At 41.8% G+C, this 19,500-nt stretch overlaps 1 protein-coding gene across 2 annotated transcripts in view; it reads left to right on the top strand.

Moving 5' to 3' along the window:
* dtx1 (deltex 1, E3 ubiquitin ligase) overlaps nt 1-19,500 on the top strand; it is a 213,506-nt gene that overhangs the window by 182,023 nt on the left and 11,983 nt on the right. For both annotated transcript variants that reach the window (XM_048556030.2, XM_048556031.2), the window contains exons 5-6: nt 8,289-8,350; nt 16,243-16,401. In XM_048556030.2, the coding sequence (XP_048411987.1) occupies nt 8,289-8,350; nt 16,243-16,401 (221 nt within the window). The remainder of the gene's footprint in view (nt 1-8,288; nt 8,351-16,242; nt 16,402-19,500) is intronic.

A 19,500-nucleotide genomic window follows, 5' to 3' on the forward strand; every position in this document is an offset into this window, starting at 1 on the left:
CAGATGGTGGAATTTAAATTCAATAAAAGTCTGGAATTAAATGTCTAATGATGACTGTGAAATCATTGTCAATTATCTGAAAAACCCATCACTAATGACCCTCAGGGAAAGAAACTGCCATCCTTACCTGGTCTGGCCTCCATGTGACTCCAGACCCAAAGCAACATTATTGATTCTCCACTGCCCTCTGGTCAATTAGAAACAGGCAATGATTGCCGGCCTAGCCAGCAACACCCACATCCTGTGAATGAATTTAAAAAAACAGCATCTGTTCCTCCCACAGATTACATGAGGATTACTTTAAAAATACAGCTGGCTTAAACAGATTCTGTGTGTCTCCTCAACAGGAAAGTAACTGTGGCAATGAATTTGAAAGTGAAGAGCAGCAGCCTGTGCGACATTTTTAGAGTTATTCATAAGGCAGTTGTTGTGTTTGACTGGCAAACAGTTTGCAACTGTGAGCAATAGCTGTGTACCCAGGAGGCTGACATTGGAGAAGTCTTAGGTCCATTTAGTAAGAACCAAATGGGTTTGAGCAACTTGTAAAATTAAATCTGTGGCTTGTTCATTACAGTAATGGCCCCCTGAGAGTGTGCTGGAACATGCCTGGACCTTCAATAATACATTGTTTTTGCACTTATGACAATTAGCAGTGTACTCACTGTGGTCGGCAATGTGTGAGCTGATGTTTCTCCTCCTATGCATGCCCCCACCTCATACTGTTAATTGATTAGTTGATCAGGTTTATCATTTTCCTCCATGTGCTGTTGGCCTGTGTTATTAATGCATTGCTGATCTGGCCCATTCCCTGTTTTAACTGACTGAAGTGGTGCCATTACAGTTTTGCTCCTTTTATGTTGCTTAGCTATTCGTACTTTAAATACTTCAAACATTCTGAGGTGGGGTGTGAGATCAGTGGTTAGCACTGCTGCCTGACAATGCCAGGGATCCTTGGGCAACTGTCTGTGTGGAGTTTGTACGTTTTCCCTGTGCCTGTGCGAATTTCCTCTGCGTGCTCTGATTTCCTCCCACAGTCCAAAGATGTGCAGGACAGTTGGCCCCGTAGCGTCCAAGGGTGTGCAATCCAGATGGATTGGCCATAGGAAATGCTGGGTTTTGGGGATTGGGTAGGTCTGGGTGGCATGCTGTTCAGAGGGTAGTGTAGAATCAATGGGCTGAATGGCCTTTATCTGCACTGCAGGGAATTGTATGATTCTACTGTGTGCTTGTATTTGAGTTGTAACCCTTTTTACGTTTCTGCCCATATTATTCCGTCTGAATTTTGAAACATCAGCGCAAGAAGGAAATGAATAACCTTGAACATGATTAAAATCGTCTTCCTCAATGTCAGGAAGACCACCCATCAGAAGTGCAAACGTCATGCTGTTGACCTGAAAAGATTACTGAGCTTCTCTTCACTCAGAAATATGGCAAATATGGTAACATTCGTAGATACATTGCTCATGATTCATTGTAAGGACACTGACTTTGGAAGAAATCAAGGAACCGTTTGGTTCAAAGAGATGGTCCTGCTTCCTTTGGAAATCGCAGCATTCCCCCTTTATAGTACATAAACAGAAATTGCTGGAAAAGCTCAGCAAGTCTGGTAGAATCAGTACAGAGAAGTCAGAGTTAATGTTTCAGGCCCAGTGACCCATCGTCAGAACAGGAATCCTTTTCACTCTGTGTTCCTTGCAAATTCGAGCCAGTCTGAAATATACAGAGAGCATAACTTGGGTTCTCTCACACTTGATTTCTGTTCCCTCATTTAAAAATGAGCTAATAATTGTAAAAGCCTAGGGTTTTCACATTTCATTCCTGTGTTAGATAATTACTAACTTACAAATCATCTGGCATATGTGCTGTTCATCGAAAAGCTTTAGCTATCAGGGATTAATAGACAATTTGGCTTCTCATCAAGAATCTTCTGTCCTTGACTGTTAGATAAACAATAATTACTTTCAGTTCAGTATTAATGAATGTTAATTACACACCAACTCCTCATTCATTATTTCTAAAGGGGTGTAACTATTTGTCTGCAGTGTCTTTTGTTTCCGGTTTATTAATGTCACTAGTGAGATGTGAGCCACAATTGGTGATAAAAATAACAATGAGGCCAATGGTGCACACCATTTTACATGTACATAAATGGTGCAGTGAGTTTATAGGAAGGGCAGAAATGAGGTTGAACACAAATATCTGAAATTGCATTTAGCATTATGCCTTGCAATTAGTTCTGTGAAAACATTTCACTGCCTGCCTCATTATTGAAATGCATTGGATGTCATGCCATTGTTGCATTTGCGTGTTAAATACAAATTATACTCACCACTAAAAGTCAAGTCTTCTTCATTCCAGTCTTAAGTACCCTTTGAACTATGTGATAAATGTTAATTATTTACAATTCATCTCTGTGGCCTTGAGAATTGGCTACCACAAAGGTGGAGTTTCATTCATTCATTCATTCCGAATTAAATTGCCGGAATTTTAAAAATCCAGATTTTTATATTTTGTATTTTTCATTTCTGCCTTTTTTTTACGCACTCTACTTTTCCTTTTGTTGTACTTTCTGTACCTGATTTAACATAAAATTCATAGAAATGTAGAAAATAGGAGCAGGAGTAGAACATTCAGCCCATTGTGTTTGCTGTGCAACTCAATCTGAACATAGCTGATATTTTATCTCCGTACAATGTTCCTGGAGGCTCTCCACACCCTTTGACACATTTAACCGCTAGAAACCTTAAAAATATTCAGTGATTTAGCCTTCTGTGGTAGAGAATTTAACAGATTTACCACCCTCTGAGTGGAGAAACATTTCCACATCTAAGCGTGAAGTGGCCTATCCTGTATGGTGACACCCTGACCCCTTGGCCAGGGGAGTCGTCATCCCTTTATCCAGTCTATCCAGCCCTGTAGAAATTTAATATGTTTCATTACAATCCCCTGTGGTTCCTCTAAACTCCAGTGGAATACAGGCTCAGTTTTTGTTCCTTTTTTTATTTTTTTAAAATTCTTAACCTATTCAAAATGGTGCCTGATTGGGACGCTGTTGAAGCTTTTACTGTAATTTTCCTGTGTTGCTCATTGTAGAGGACCAGTGACAATAAATCATCATTCATTTAAGATAACAAAGTGTGAAGCTGGATGAACACAGCAGGCCAAGCAGCATCTCAGGGGCACAAAAGCTGACGTTTCGGGCCTAGACCCTTCATCAGAGGGGGATGGGGTGAGGGTTCTGGAATAAATAGGGAGGGGGGGGAGGCGGACCGAAGATGGAGAGAAAAGAAGATAGATGGAGAGGAGAGTATAGGCGGGGAGGTAGGGAGGGGATAGGTCAGTCCAGGGAAGACGGACAGGTCAAGGAGGCGGGATGAGGTAGTAGGTAGGAAATGGAGGTGTGGCTTGAGGTGGGAGGAAGGGATGGGTGAGAGGAAGAACAGGTTAGGGAAGCGGAGACAGGCTGGGCTCCTTTTGGGATGCAGTGGGTGGAGGGGACGAGCTGGGCTGGTTTTGTGATGCGGTGGGGGGAGGGGAAGAACTGGGCTGTTTTTGGGATGCAGTGGGGGAAGGGGAGATTATGAAGCTTGTGAAGTCCACATTGATACCATTGGGCTGCAGGGTTCCCAAGCGGAACATGAGTTGCTGTTCCTGCAACCTTCGGGTGGCATCATTGTGGCACTGCAGGAGGCCCATGATGGACATGTCGTCTGAGGAATGGGAGAGGGAGTTGAAACGGTTTGCGACTGGGACGTGCAGTTGTTTATTGCGAACCGAGCGGAGGTGTTCTGCAAAGCGGTCTCCAAGCCTCTGCTTGGTTTCCCCAATGTTGAGGAAGCCACACCGGGTACAATGGATACAGTGTCCTTAGACGCGGGTGAGGTCCCAGAGGACTGGAGACTTGCTAATGTTGTCCCATTGTTTAAAAAGGGCAGCAAGGATAATCCAGGTAACTATCGAACGGTGAGCCTGCTGTCAGTGGTAGGGAAGCTACTGGAGAAGATACTGAGGGATAGTATCTATTCCCATTTGGAAGAAAATGGGCTTATCAGTGATAGGCAACATAGTTTTGTGCAGGGAAGGTCATGTCTTACCAACTTAATAGAATCTTTGAGGACGTGACAAAGTTGATGAGGGAAAGGCTGTAGATGTCATGTACATGGACTTCAGTAAGGCGTTTGATAAGGTTCCCCATGGCAGGCTGATGGAGAAAGTGAAGTCACATGGGGTCCAGGGTGTGCTAGCTAGATGGATAAAAAAACTGGCTGGGCAACAGGAGACAGAGGGTAGTAGTAGAAGGGAGTTTCTCAAATTGGAGATCTGTAACCAGTGGTGTTCCACAGGGATCTGTGCTGGGACCGCTGTTCTTTGTGATATATGTAAATGATTTGGAGGAAGGTGTAGGTGGTCTGATCAGCAAGTTTGCTGATGACACTAAGATCGGTGGAGTAGCTGAGAGTGAAGGGGACTGTCAGAAATTACAGCAGAATATAGATAGACTGGAGAGTTGGGCAGATAAATGGCAGATGGAGTTCAATCCAGACAAATGCGAGGTGATGCATTTTGGAAGATCAAGTTCAAGGGCGAACTATACAGTAAATGGAAAAGTCCTCGGGTAAATTGATGAACAGAGAGATCTGGGTGTTCAGGTCCATTGTTCCCTGAAGGTGACAACGCAGGTCAACAGGGTGGTCAAGAAGGCATATGGCATGCTTTCCTTCATTGGGCGGGGTATTGAGTACAAGAGTTGGCAGGTCATGTTGCAGTTGTATAGGACTTTGGTTCGGCCACATTTGGAGTACTGCGTACAGTTCTGGTCGCCATATTACCAAAAGGATGTGGATGCTTTGGAGTGGGTGCAGAGGTGGTTTACCAGGATGTTGCCTGGTATGGAGGGTTCTAGCTATGAAGAGAGGTTGAATAGATTAGGATTATTTTCATTAGAAAGACGGAGATTGAGGGGGGACCTGATTGAGGTCTATAAAACCATGAGGGGTATAGACAGGGTGGATAGCAAAAAGCTTTTTCCCAGAGTGGGGGACTCAATTACTAGGAGTCATGAGTTCAAAGTCAGAGGAGGAAAGTTTAAGGGAGATATGCGTGGAAAGCTCTTTACACAGAGGGTGGTGGGCGCCTGGAACGCGTTGCCAGCGGAGGCGGTAGACGCAGACACGTTAGCGTCTTTTAAGATATATTTGGACAGGTACATGGATGGGCAAGGAGCAAACGGACACAGACCTTTAGAAAATAGATGACAAGTTAGACAGAGGATCTTGATCGGCGCAGGCTTGGAGGGCCGAAGGGCCTGTTCCTGCGCTGTAGGTTTCTTTGTTTCTTTGTATACTACATTGGCAGATGTGCAGGTGAACATCTGCTTAATGTGGAAAGTCATCTTGGGGCCTGGGATGGGGGTGAGGGAGGAGGTGTGGGGGCAGGTGTAGCACTTCCTGGTTCATTTGTTCAGTTGACTCAATCTTCCCTCACCAATTATCTACACATTCTAACTTGCATTTCTTTATCCATTCTAAACCTTTTACTTTCATCAATCCTTCAGTCTCATTAGCTAAGGAGATATATATTTGATTTGTCTGTTCAGCCGGATAGACAATGCTCTTGCTGCAACAGTATCAGCTCACTCTTTCAGCAACTTTTCATACAAAATGTTTAAAGATTTAAAATGGGCAAGGACATACCTGTGACAGATATGGCACGCCTCTGGAATCGGGCTGCTTGATTCCCTGCCAAATTATGTGCTGTTGCTTGTTCAATTACATTACACTATCCTTTGTATTTAATGTAAAGTTTTTTGCACATTTGTGTTTGGAATTCAGGCATCGCTGGCCAGGCCCCATTTATTGCTCATCTTTAGTTGCCTTGCAGTGATGTCTAGACCCCCTCAATTGCTGCAGTCTCTCTTTTCTCTCATGCTGTCAAGTGTTATTAGATAGGGAATTCCAGGATTCTGACCCAGCAATGATGAAGTGATGTGGCCAAGTCAAACTGCAATATGAAGTGGAACGGATCATGAAAGTGATGGATTGATCCCATAATGGAGGAACTAGGTTTACTCAGAGATAGAGGTCACAGACTGAGACAAGTTTGATGAGTCAGGGTAGTGTACCCTAAAGAATATAAGGTGCCATCGTATCAAGTGGTGGCACTGTAGGGGTGGCTATTGAATTCAGTAGCAGGGCCACCTAACTGCTTTATCCCGGGTGGTGTCATTTTGCTGAGATAGTGCTATTCAGGCAACTGGGAAGTATTCCAATGCTCTTCACCCTAGAGAAGCAGTTAACAACCCAGAAGCTGCTGTTAATCAGCTTATAGATGGGTAGAAAGAGCTTGAGTTAATTGCAATCACTAGGGATAGTGGTATTGAGCAAACTGTTGGAGGTGCCAACTTGCAAAAACCTAGAAAACTTTTAAAGGGCTAGGCAGAGTAGAAGTAGAAAGGATATTTCCCTTAGCTGCATGTCTAGAACCAGGCAACACAAACAATAGGCAAGTCACTGTGGACGGATGAAGAGAAACATCTTTACCACTTAAAGTAACATTTGTGTCACACAAATGCCAGGCAGTGATCACTTCCAACAAATGACAATCTAGTCACCACCCAGTGACATTCAATGGTGTTAATTTAGAGAATTAACACTAGAATTCACAGAATCCCCCACTGTCAACTTCCTTGGGGTTACCACTGGCCAGAAACTCAACTGAACTTGCCACGTAAACATTGTGGTTACAAGAGCAGGTCAGAGGCTAGAAATACTGTGGCAAGTAACTCACCACCTGACTCCCCACAGCTTGTCCCCCATCCACAAGGCACAAGTCAGGAGTGTGATGTAATGCTCCCCACTTGCCTGGATAAGTGCAGCCCCAATAACACTCAAGAAGCTTGACACCATTTAGGCCAAAGCAGCCTGTTTGATTGGCACCACATTCACAAGCATTCACTCCCTCCACCACTGATACTCAGCAGCACTGTGTACTATCTACAAGATGCACTGCAGAAATTCTCTAAAGATCCTTAGGCACCTCCTTCGAAACACACCACCACTACCATCTAGAAGGAGAAGGGCAGGACGTACATGGAATTACCACAACCTGCAACTTCCCCTCTACACGACTCACCATCCTTCTTGGAAGTATCTCGCTGTTCCTTCACTGTCGCTGGGTCAAAATCTGGAATTCTGTCCCCAAGGGCATTATGGGAGAACCCACAGCATGTGCATTGTAGTGGCTCTGGAAGGCATCTCCCCATCACCTTGTCAGGGGCAAGGGGCAAGCAATAAATGCTGCCCAGCCAGCAATGTCTGCATCCCATGATTGAAGAAAAGTCTCAGACTGTTTGGAATTCTCCACCCCAGAGGGCTTTGGAAACTCAGATATCAGATAAGTTTTTAAGACAAAACCAACCTGTTCAGAGATATTATGACACACCTTTGGAGCAGTGGGACTTGTACACAGGATTTCTCTCTCAGCGGTGTGGACGCTCTAGCTCTGCCACAGGACTCCCTCAATTTTATTTTAACGATTACTTAAAGTTTCATGCTCCCTGTATCATTGCACCTTCATGAAGGGAAGGAAAAGGTGCAAAAAAGGGCCTAGGCCCGAAACGTCAGCTTTTGTGCTCCTGAGATGCTGCTTGGCCTGCTGTGTTCATCCAGCTCCACACTTTGTTATCAGGGCAGAAAAGAACCAAGTTTCTTTGCCACACATTTCAAAAACACACAGTCTCTTAGATGATGTGCCATACAATCTGCAGATAATGATCAGTGGTGGATTTCTGTTTACCTCTTGAAAGCTGTGTTTTTGGTTGAAGTATTCCTTTATCAATTCCCATCTGTAGCATTTCGACTGGAGAGCAACAAACTAAACCTTCCTCATTGGCCATTGATTGGCATAAACTACAAAATTGAGACCATAAGAAAAGACTGACTTCCAAAATGCCTTGTCTCAATGTGGAATACAGATTATGCTGGACGATATGCAATGGTGAAAAAGAACTGTCGACCTCTTTGAAGTATGGGCCTGTATTTATTGGATTCCGTGGTCATTGCCAATCACAAACCAGATCACTGTACAGAGACACTTCTACAGTGTTTCCAAGGCTGTGGCACTCCTTGCAAAATAGTTTAACGTATACCCAACCTTTTATCACCATTCTTGTGATGCCTTTGCAGAATTTGACTAATAAAAGTAGGCTTACATACATACAGCTGCTGGAATGAGGGATTTCTGGTGTGAGATATTAATGCATTTATGATCTCTTTATTTTGCCCCAACAGTAAAATCCCCAGAGGACGTGGTGCGAAGATACATGCAGAAGGTCAAGAATCCACCAGATGAGGTGAGGGTTACCTATCAAACTATCCCTCAGTCACAGTGCTACAGAAAGACAAGAAGGTGATAGGTATCTGTGACAATTCAGTTCACCTACTGCATGTTATTGTTCCACCTCAAACAACAGAAGTACAAACTATGCTCCTTACAGCTGCAATACTTGAACTTGCCACTGTGAATTTATTCTGTCCTTACTTCAAAGAACATTAAGAACTAGAGCTTCTGTTTCATGCTGATGGAGAAAGATTAGGCCTGAAATGAGAGATTTTAATTTTTAACACAATAATGGAAAATGAGCGTGTGTTTGTAGGCCAAAGCATTGCTTTGTATGTCTGCTTTTCTCTTTTATTTAATAAATTCTGAAACGTTCTTTGTGTCATAACTTCTCACCTGTTGCTGTCCTTGATTTATATGTAGTCTTTGTCTGTGATCTTACTCTTGTCTTTGTAAATGACTGGAATAGACTCTGTTTTATAAATGTGCTTTTAATAATAAAGACATTTTTTGGTGATGAAGCTTTATGATCTCAACCTTCCCATCCTGGGTTTTCATGCCAAATGAGAGAGAAACTTGCAACTTGACTTGACTTAGACACCCTACAGTGTGGAAGCAGGCCCTTCGGCCCAACAAGTCCACACTGACTGTCACAGCATCCCACCCAGACCATCACAATGTAACCCACCTAATCTACACATCCCTGAACAATTTTTGGGTAATTTAGCATGGCCAATCCTCCTAACCTGCGCATCTTTGGACAGTGCGTGGGTTTCCTCCCAGAGAATGTGCAAACTCCACACAGACAGTTGCCTGAGAGTGGAATCGAACCCAGGCCCCTGAAACTGTGAGGCAGCAGTGCTAGCCACAGCCACCGTGCTGCCCCTGACTATGTTGCACCTTTCACACCTCAGGGTTTCCTGAAGTGTTTATAAGCAATTAAGTCATTTTGAAATGTTCTAGGGAAACATATTTGGCAGGAGTTTTGTCCGTGCCTGTGGCTTGATTAAAAAAAACAGCGTTTTTTTTCTGTATAATTTATTATCATGCTTAAAGCCGTTCATGACTACAGTTTGACTTTACAACTTTTTCAAGAAATCTTCAATACACAGCCCTCCTTCTGGAAAGGTTTTTGTCATGTTGTTTGAACCTTCCAAGATGCACTCAGGCTCCATATGATTTTATTGTGTTGTATCACAGAAGTTTATTAACACAATTCCAAAATATTGAATTGCTTCCTATTCCTTTCAACAATGACTTACATTTGTATAGTGTCAGTAATCTAGGAAAATACACCCAATGTGCTTTGCAAGTGCACTATCAGACAAAACTCTATCCTGAGGAAAAAATGTTGGAGCAGACAAAAATGCTGGTTTTGAAAGGGGTTTTATTGCAGGAGGTGTAAAGAAGTGGGAGTGAATACCATGTCTTAAGGCCCAGATGGCAAACAATCATCAGTGAGATGAAGGGTTAATGAATGATTTTTGATTGTAGGCTTTAGAATAGAAGGCAGCAAGAGGTCGGATGGACTTGGGTTATGGAAGATAACAAGGTGTAGAGTTGGATGTACACAGCAAGCCGAGCAGGAAAGCTGACGTTTCAGGTCTAGACCCTTTTTCAGAAAATGTTAGCTTTCCTGCTGCTCTGATGCTGCTTGGCCTGCTGTGTTCATCCAGCCCTACACCTTGTTATCTCAGATTCTCCAACATCGGCAGTTCCTACTATATCTGGGTTATGGAGGATATAGGATTCAGTGTAATTCTTGTTTCGTTTGGGGAGGGAGATTCTTTGTAGTCGGTTCATGGTCTTATTGAATCAACTGCACTAATATAGGTGTCAGTGGAACTGAATGTCAAGCAGTGCATATAATGGTAAGTTGATTTGATGTTGCCTGTTCTACACCCCTGCTTGCAATGAATTTCTATCTCTTGATATCGTGGTAGTTTTTTGTGTGCATGAATCTGGCCTTTGTTGCAGCCCATTAGTGTGTCGCAATTTGTTCGAATTTGTTGGGTAAAATAACATCTAATACCTTGAACACATTGGAGAGTTAGCTTTTATTGTGCTGGAACATACTGTACTTTAAAGCTGTGTATTGCTGTGACAAACCTCATGCACATTACCATTTAACTTGCAAATTTATCACTTTGTTGAATTGATGACTCGGTTGCTGTTAATCCCTGTCTAACCTTTTCACTCTATTTCAGCCCTTTGTTAATAATGCAAAGGTAGCAGTTTGGGCAGTGCAGTGAGAAGCCACAACTAAAACATTTAAAATGTCAGTGTGACAATAAAAAAGTACAACTGCGTCAATTAGAGTATGAATGTAGTACAGGAACAAAAACAAAGTTGCTGGAAAAGCTCAACAGGTCTGGCAGCATCTGTGAAAGAGAAAACAGTTAACGTTTCGGGTCCAGTGACTCTTCCTCAGAACTGATGGTATGTGGGAAAACGTCAGTTTAGATGCAGAAAATAGGGAGGTGGCTGGAGTAGGGTGTAAACGATAGGATAGAGCCTGAAGAGAATGGATGTAGGGCATTTTATTGGAAGATTTAAAATTTTACCTGTTCATGATGTAGCACGTTGCTGACAACAGTATGCAGAATCCCTTCTACCAATCCACTGTCCGCTCCTGGACATGCTGCTGACAACAATTAATTCCAACAATTAAAGGACAGCTGAGCACTCAAGTGGAAAAGCTGGACTGAAAAGAAATGAAGCTGCTTTGGTGAAGATTGATCGTGCAGTGGGACCTCAGACATCCAAAGAGCATGTCGCTGACAATTAACGCCGTCAGCCTAGCAATTGGAACTGATGGCAGCAGCTTTATAGGTGAATAATCAGTACAATGCCGTGCCGCTTCAGAAACCAATGTCTAGTCCAACACGCGATACCAGGACAGTTGATTTTCAGACATATGGACAGTATTCCAAAAGCAGGAAATTAAGTCCATCATTGGTGTATGCAAGCAGTCAGTCTCTGACAAAGGGCTTTGCCCTAACTCCAGTTTATGTGGCCTCTTCTGTGGCCTATTCCCTGCCCCACCCACTGTAACCTGAGACAGCTGCCAGTGAGGAAGGAGGTCTTAAATTTGTTCCAGAAACTCAAGGCCCGAGACCCAGCACCAGCTCCAATAATGGCTGCCTGATTTGGGCACAAAGTGCTGCCATCTTGGCACCACTGTGACAGAAACTGACATTACTAGATTACAAGAGGTGAAATCACTGAGGTGGTGAATGGGTCCCATTCTGTCATGAATATTTTTCCTGTCAGCAGTGAGGCGTTGGCTGGAGTGCCGACAAAGGTTGTACTTTTGGATTAGGGAGGTTACTGTGTGACAAGAGACTCCTGCAGGACATGGCAGAGGTGAAATCCAAGGTTCGCGAGAGCAATCTGATTGTAATGTTTAATAGAGATAACAAGGTGTAGAGCTGGATGAACGTGGCAGGCCAAGCAGTATCAGAGGAGCAGGAAGGCTGATGTTTTGGCCCGAAATGTCAGCCTTCCTGCTCTTCTGCGTTCATCCAGCTCTACAACTTGTTATCTTAGATTCTCCAGCATCTGCAGTTCCTACTGTCTCTGTAACATTTAATAGATTGGCTTTCATTAGACTGCTCAATTGACTTCACATGAATACTGCACATGATCTTCATATTAATGCAGTATAACAATGGGCATCATTAGTATTATAATATTTAAAATAAAGACTATTTTAAATAGTCATAGCCAGTAACTACTTGTAGAACATAGAATACAGTGCAATATTCTGCCCACGGTGCTGTGCCAACCTATTATCCTACTAAGATTGATCTGCCCTGCATACGCTAAATTTTACTATCCTTCATGTGCCTGTCCAAGAGCCGTCTAAAAGTCTTTAAAGTATCTGATTCCATTATCACTGCCGGCAGCACATTTCACACGCCCACCACTCTCTGTGCGAAGATATAATACTAGATTACTCATGTAGATGGACTGACTTCACATTTCACCAGAGCATTCTGCAAGATAAATTCAGTAACTGGCAATCTGACCGTGAAGCATTAACAAGCTTGGTTATTACAGTAACCAATTTAGATTAAAATAGCAACTAATTTGGCCATTGGGTCTCAAATCCACTGAGGTTGACTTTGAATTTTTTCATTGCAATGAAGGACAGCAGTATATATAGCATTACTGGTGCCTACACACCGAGAAGAAATGCATTTTAAGGAATACTCTGATCTTGACTGAGCACCAACTGTCATCTCCTTTTCAAAAATCATAGCATTTGAAACATTTGTCAATTTCAAATTAGCGTTCCTGTGAAACCCTACAATCAGTAATCCATTGCTAATGCACTTAAGTTTAATTAGCTATTGATTTCTGCAGGGTGGACAGATTTTGAAAGATTTCAGTTACTCCAAAGCAAAGGCAAAAATTTCTGAAGAAGGGTCTCGACCCAAAACGTCAGCTTTCCCACTCCTCTGATGCTGCTTGGCCTGTTGTGTTCATCCAGCTCTCCACCTTGTTATCCCTAATTAAAATCGGTGTATTGTCTGTTAACAAGGGATAATCAATATACATAAAGGTTTTATTAAGGTAATTTATTTATCTAAGAGGCACAGGGTTTGTCTTGAGCAAAGTAAGAAACACATTAGGCCTCAAACAGCTTAACATTTCGCCTTATTCTGACGATAACTGGAAAGTTTAGATCTTGAAATCGTAAAATGATAGAGCTCAAAAAGAAGGTTAACAAAACTGATTTGGCCTATTAAATCTGGGTTGGTACTACTGTCTGTAAACCATCCAATATAATGCCACACTCCTACCTGTTTCTCGTACATTTAATAGTCCGCTTTAACAAACAGATTCCTTTTTAAGAGAATTCAGTCATCCTGCTTCAATAACAGTTAATTTTTTTCATTTGTCATTTAATTGGACTTGTGATTATCTTAAATTAGTGCTGTTTACTTATAACATCCCAGCTATTCAGTAATTCCCTCATAATTTTTGTTTCTAAACACTCCTTAACACGTACCAATCATAGCCTGCTTTTTGTAAATACTTTTAAGCTAAAAAGCAGACCATTGCTTGCATTTTTCAGAATGAGAATATGGCCTAAACAAGAGGGGAGTGCTGCTTATCCAACCAGCATGATACAACAAAAATTTAAATCCTGCCAATGATCTAATGTACAGTTGAATCTCTGAAATACAACTCCCTATTCATGCCATGGATCGCATTCAGGCACATTAAAGAGGAAATCCATGTTTACAGGCTGTAGATCCCTACTTTAACCTTGCTTCCTCATTCCTGCTTAAAACCAATCCAGAGCCCTGGTGTAAAATTGCTTTTTGTTCTGATTTTCTATTCTGAAGGTTGTGCCTGGTGCATTGTGCTCTTCCATGGATTCTATAGACTCTCTGGCATCAGGAAATCCTCCTGAATTTTTAGTCCCTGGCAGACATGGGGCATGACACACAGACCAGAACTTAATACATTAACTTTTCCTGCTGAGATATCTTAGTTAATGTTTGTCCCTTCTCCTTACACCAACATGATACGTTTGTACAGTAACTATTAGGTGAAGAATTAAGATCATACTTCCAACGTTATCTGTTTGACACCAAAATGAAAATTTGACAAGGCCAGGCATTTTTTTGCCCATTGCTAATTGTCCGTGATTGAATGGCTTACTGACCCATTTCAGAGGGCAGTTCAGAGTCAGCCGCATTGCAGTGAGTTTGGAGGCATAGGTGGGCCCGATCAAGCAGAGGTGACAGATTTCCTTTCCACATCAGTGAACCAGATAAACTGTGACAACAATCAACACTATGTCTCAGTAGTTGCTGCCAGAGAGGTGCAGGCAACCCCTATCTAATGTTTACAGCAACTTGACGTTGTTACTGTAGATCTGAGTTATTTGAGGGGGTCATTCAGGAAGTGGAAATAAATGCCTAATGAACATCTCTGATGGCAAAGATCACTCCAGGACATTGAAAGTGGGCTAAGAAGCTGCTGCTTAGTAAATGAACAAACGCTGATTATCCTTTCAGTGTATAATCAAGAGAAATGTATAATCAAGAGAAATGCCTTCATTAAATTATTTTAAATAAATGTTCATTTTGTTGAAATAAATCTGTCATCTAACGCTGATAAATATGTGTGACATTTTAACTACTAGAAGCTTGTTTATTTACACAGAAGGAGACTGATTAGATGAACTTTGTTTTAGAACTGGTTTGTGGTTGTGTTTTGATTTTATTTTGTAATCCGTTGGAGCCTTAAATGGTGATTAATGAGCCCCTCCATAATTTGATATCAAAAACACACAGGTATGACACTAAGTTGTGCATAGCATCAAGGTCTGAGGTTCAAATCATTAGTGCGAGTTGCATTCACCAAATTCAGGCAGAGGAGCAGGAAGATTGTTATAGTTGGTCTCAGTATGTTGGTCTGGATACTACTGATACAGCCAACTCTCCAGCAGTAATTCCTGTTTGCCCGTTGTCTGGATCCTTACAGACCTGGTCTCCCATGAAATTGAATCTAAAATTTTTGTCCCTATTTCCAAAACCCTTCAAAGTCTTGTCCCATCCTATCTCTGAAACTTTTTCTATTTTTGTAACTCTTACCCTGACACTTTGATCATTCTGGCTTTTGCACAGTTGTCCATTGATCTTGCAGTTACCACAATCCCACCTCCAGAATTCCTGCCCTAAACCACTTTGCATTTACAATCTCTATAACTTTGAAACTTCCTCAATATCCATCCACCAATCAAGTTTTCTGTCATCTCTCCTTACTCTTCCATCTGGCCAGGCAGTATTCCTTCGTATTCTTGTCTTTTCGCTCTTTGTGAACTACACTGATATTGTTTTTCCATTAAATCTGTTTAAATGTTTCTTTGCATGGGTATTGAGTGCAAACTGAATTGTGTTAGTTTCGTTCCCAGTAAAGAATTTAAATGAGACTTGGAGAACTGGTAAGCTTCTCAGAATTTTGTCCTTACCTTCAGCAAAAGTACAATAAATGAAGTGTTTACCATTTTTAATTTCTCTGGGAGTATATTTGTTTTACTTGCTCACAGGACATATCATTGCTGGCTCAGCCAGAATTTGTTTATCTCCTCTCTAATTGTCAGAGGACAGTAAAGAGTCAACCACTTTGCTTTAGGTCTGGAGTCACACACAGACCAGACCAGGTAAGGGTGGTAGATTTCCTTCTCTAAAGGATATCACTGAACCAGATTGTGATAAACAAAACAATTGACAGTGATCACACAATCACCAGAAGACCAGTTTATTCCAGTTTTGTTACTGAGTTGAAATTTCAATACCTGTCATCGTGGGATTCAAATCCATTCTCCCACAAATTTCCTGACGGCTGATTGTGAGTCCAGTGACATTAATGCAATGCCATAGCATTCCCCATTTGGAAGTTAATTCTCCAATGTTTTCCATCCTTCAGATTTTGTGTTCTACAGGACTGACATTTACATGTAGAAATTATACAAGGCATCATTCAATGGTCATCTGCACTGTTCCATAAACCAATAATACCACTTAAGATTTGACCGAAAGTGAGGAATAAAAAACAAGATTTGCCTTTTGGAAACCTGGTGTTACAATAGCTGACATCAGGTGAAATTGTTGTCACAATTTGAACTGAAATAATTTTAGCTTTGGACATTGTCTATTATGGCCGATTACTTTCGCTATTTCTGTAGAAAACACAGTTAAAATCAAAACATTACCCATTTGACATGTGCTGTTGTCAGAGCTGATCTCGCACTACATTCAGAATCACGCGAGAAATGGGATCTTGGAAACCTCTGCTGACAACAGATTAAATGAAAGGATGCAGACTGGATTGGCCAAATGGGACTCTTTCTCCCTTGTAAATGTGTTGTGTTTCTACTTATAGGATTGCACCATCTGTATGGAAAGGCTGGTCAGCTCATCGGGCTATGAAGGTGTCATGAGTCTGAAAGGAGTGAAACCAGAACTTGTTGGAAAGCTCAGTAAATGCAGTCACATGTACCATCTCCTATGTCTTGTAGCCATGTACAACAATGGCAATAAGGTGAGGTCTACCAGTAAGCCAATATCATTGACTGTGAAGCACTGGTGATAGTAATTGCAGTATTATGGATCTTTTTCTTCAAGTTGTAATACCTGAAAGTCTCATTTTTGTTTCAATCAAGAATCTTTTTTTTAAATTGATCGTGGGATATGGTCATGCTGGCCAGATCAGCATGTATTGCCCAGCCCAAATTGCCATGGAGAAAGAGGTGATAAATTTTTGCTGTTGCAGTCCTCGGGCAAGTGTCTGGGGTTACTCGGTGTTGATAGGAAGTAAGTTGCGCAATTTTGACCCAATGACGTTGGAAAAATGATGGTGGAGTTCCAAGTCAGGATGGTGTGTGGTTTGAAGGGGCATCTCTGTCAGGAAGCTCCGATATAAAAATTAATTCTAACCTTTTGAAGATGAAAATAAAATTGTATTTGCTACAATATCCCAAAAATTACCAATTGAAATATAATGAAAATATGTGAGTTCAAGGAATTTATTTTATAAAGTATGAGCCGGTAGTTTGATCACATGTCACAATTACTATGTTCTCAAATGTAGCATCAATTTCAAACATTCAACAGCTGAAAAATTGTGAAGTAAGTAGTCATATTGAAAAGCCAGTAAACATATCCAGACTTAGTAGGAACTGCAGATTTCTGAAGAAGTGTCTGGGCCCAAAATATCAGCCTTCTGCTCCTCTGGTACTGCTTGGCCTGCTGTGTTCATCCAGCTCTACACCTTGTTATCACTCAACACGTATCCGGACTGTTGTTATAATCATGCGTTCACAATGGCCAATTGGCTAAGACTTAAGCAGCGGTTTGTAATGTGGGACATATTACTGAGCCTTTAAATATAAGCAAATAGGTGCTGCCTACAACTGGCACAAATTTACAGAGTGATATAGAGAAGAACAGATGGATAAAATGACTTACAGGAGCAAGTTAATTAGATGACATGGTAAACCACAATCCAAACTAGGCTTGTCTGAAATAGAATAAAATAATACACAAACATGACCACAGCCTCTAGTTGAATTGATCACTTGTAGTTTTTTTTCTTGAAAAAATGTAATAACTGATTTGTTTGGTACTCAGTTCCTTTCTCTTTGTGATTTTAAGAAACCTCATTTGAAGTGGGAGGCACCACCAGTGACCAGGAAACCTCACATAGTAACATGGTAACCTGCCCATCACCTTGAACAGTTACTGTATGTAAAATAACTACTACAAGTGACAATCCATAGTCGGTTACTACAAAATATATGGGTAGTTTTCTTTGAGAAATTTAGTTAGTTCCTGTATTATTTTTCTTCCTGTCTTGGTTCTCTCTCCTCACATTCTATTGCTTCAGTCATAAGTGATCTCCTTAGAGCTCCATAACTTGCTGCTCCTGACCTTGTTCTAAATTGGTGTCTGAGAGGGCATGGGTTCGTTTGTCTCCTCCTCTGATTCTCTGAGGTCAGATCTTGTTAAATAACATTAAGTAAAAATGTTTACAGCCAATTACTGAGTCTCTACTGTTTATTGTGTTATGTGACAAATGTAAGACAATGCTGGTTTCAGGCAGCTGAAGCGAGATAATGGAATGTCCTGCTTTGGAGTTTGTTCACGGACTTTGCTGGAATTTGTTGCTTTTGCCTAGTTGGCTGAAAAGGCAAAACATTTGCTTGAGTTGCCCCAGGCCTTTTGACGATGATGCTCTTACAGCAGTACTAGTGGGGAATTCTAGGATAATGATTCAGCAATCATGATACAGATTCAAGTCAAGATGATGTGTGGTTTGGAGAAGTACACAAGAACATTTCTGCTTTGTCCCATGGTGGTTACGTTTGTAGGGGAAGATGTCCAGTTGAAGTAATTTACTGCAGTTTCTTCTGTACCCTGTGCAGAATGCAGTGTGCTGAGAGCAGGGAGATGTGACTGTGTTCATCCAGAGAAAGTGATGAATAGTCCATTACAGCCATGACTTGAGCCTTGTATCTGATGAAAGGAATTTGAGGAGTTGAGGTGAGCCACATGTTACAGTGTAACCAGCCACTGCCCAGCTCCTTGAGTTGTGACTGCTTCAGTTCAGTGGCTTGACAGTGATGACCCTCCGATGATGCTGGGGGAGACTGATAACAGAATGGTCATCAACAAATATCATGGGAGATAACTTTCTCTTGTTCAAGATTCCAAACCAGTGGGAAATAGACTTGCATGTTCGGAATAATATGAAGATAAGGCCATTGTATTGTCTTCAGCAATTTCTCTTTGCTCACATCACTGGGTTAATACTGTTGGCTGACTACGATGTTGTATTCATGTACTCAGCTTTTAGTCAAGAAATTTTAGTTTAACTCTCATCCTTGCTTCTGTACTAGTACATGGATATGTTTCTTCAACCATATCCATTTTTGTGTTCCATAAGTACAAAGATTTGGACTACCTTTCCAAGATAAACACCAAAAAAAGCCTCTTTTTTTGAGGGCTGAATATATAGATTGGTACTGGAAAAGGGTAATTGTTGAGCTTGCAGGTGCCTTGCTGTTGCTGTTGCACTGGGCAGGTTTTGACCCTCTCTGTGTGCAAAAGCAGCATTTCAGGGATCCATTTGATGAGCGAGCATGTCCTTGATGAGTTAATGGTGGAGAGATTTTGACTAGATCACAGGTTTTAATGCAGGTCTTATGCACGAGTACATGGTGCCCTGAACACTGTTGATACTGGACGTTAGAGCAGCACGGTGGCTCAGTGGTTAGCACTGCTGCCTCGTGGCACCAGGGCCCCCAGTTCGATTCCAGCCTAGGTGACTGTTTGCAGAGTTTGCATGTTCTTCCCATGTCTGTGAGGGTTTCCTCCCACAGTCCAAAGTCGTGCAGTTTGCATGGATTGTCATGGTAAATTGTTAGTACTATTCAGGGAAGTGTAGGCTAGGTGAGTCAGCCATGGTAAATGTGGGTTCACAAGGATAGTCTAGCGGGCTGGCTCTGACTGGGAGGTTAGTGCAGACTTGATGGGCCAAATGGCCTCCCTCCACACTGTAGGGGGGCTATGATCTGAAACCGAAAATGCTGGAAAACACTCCGCAGATCAGACAGCGTCCGTTGTGAGAAAATGGTTTTGG

Source organism: Stegostoma tigrinum, chromosome 26 (assembly GCF_030684315.1).
Source record: "Stegostoma tigrinum isolate sSteTig4 chromosome 26, sSteTig4.hap1, whole genome shotgun sequence".
Classification (NCBI taxonomy): domain Eukaryota; kingdom Metazoa; phylum Chordata; class Chondrichthyes; order Orectolobiformes; family Stegostomatidae; genus Stegostoma; species Stegostoma tigrinum.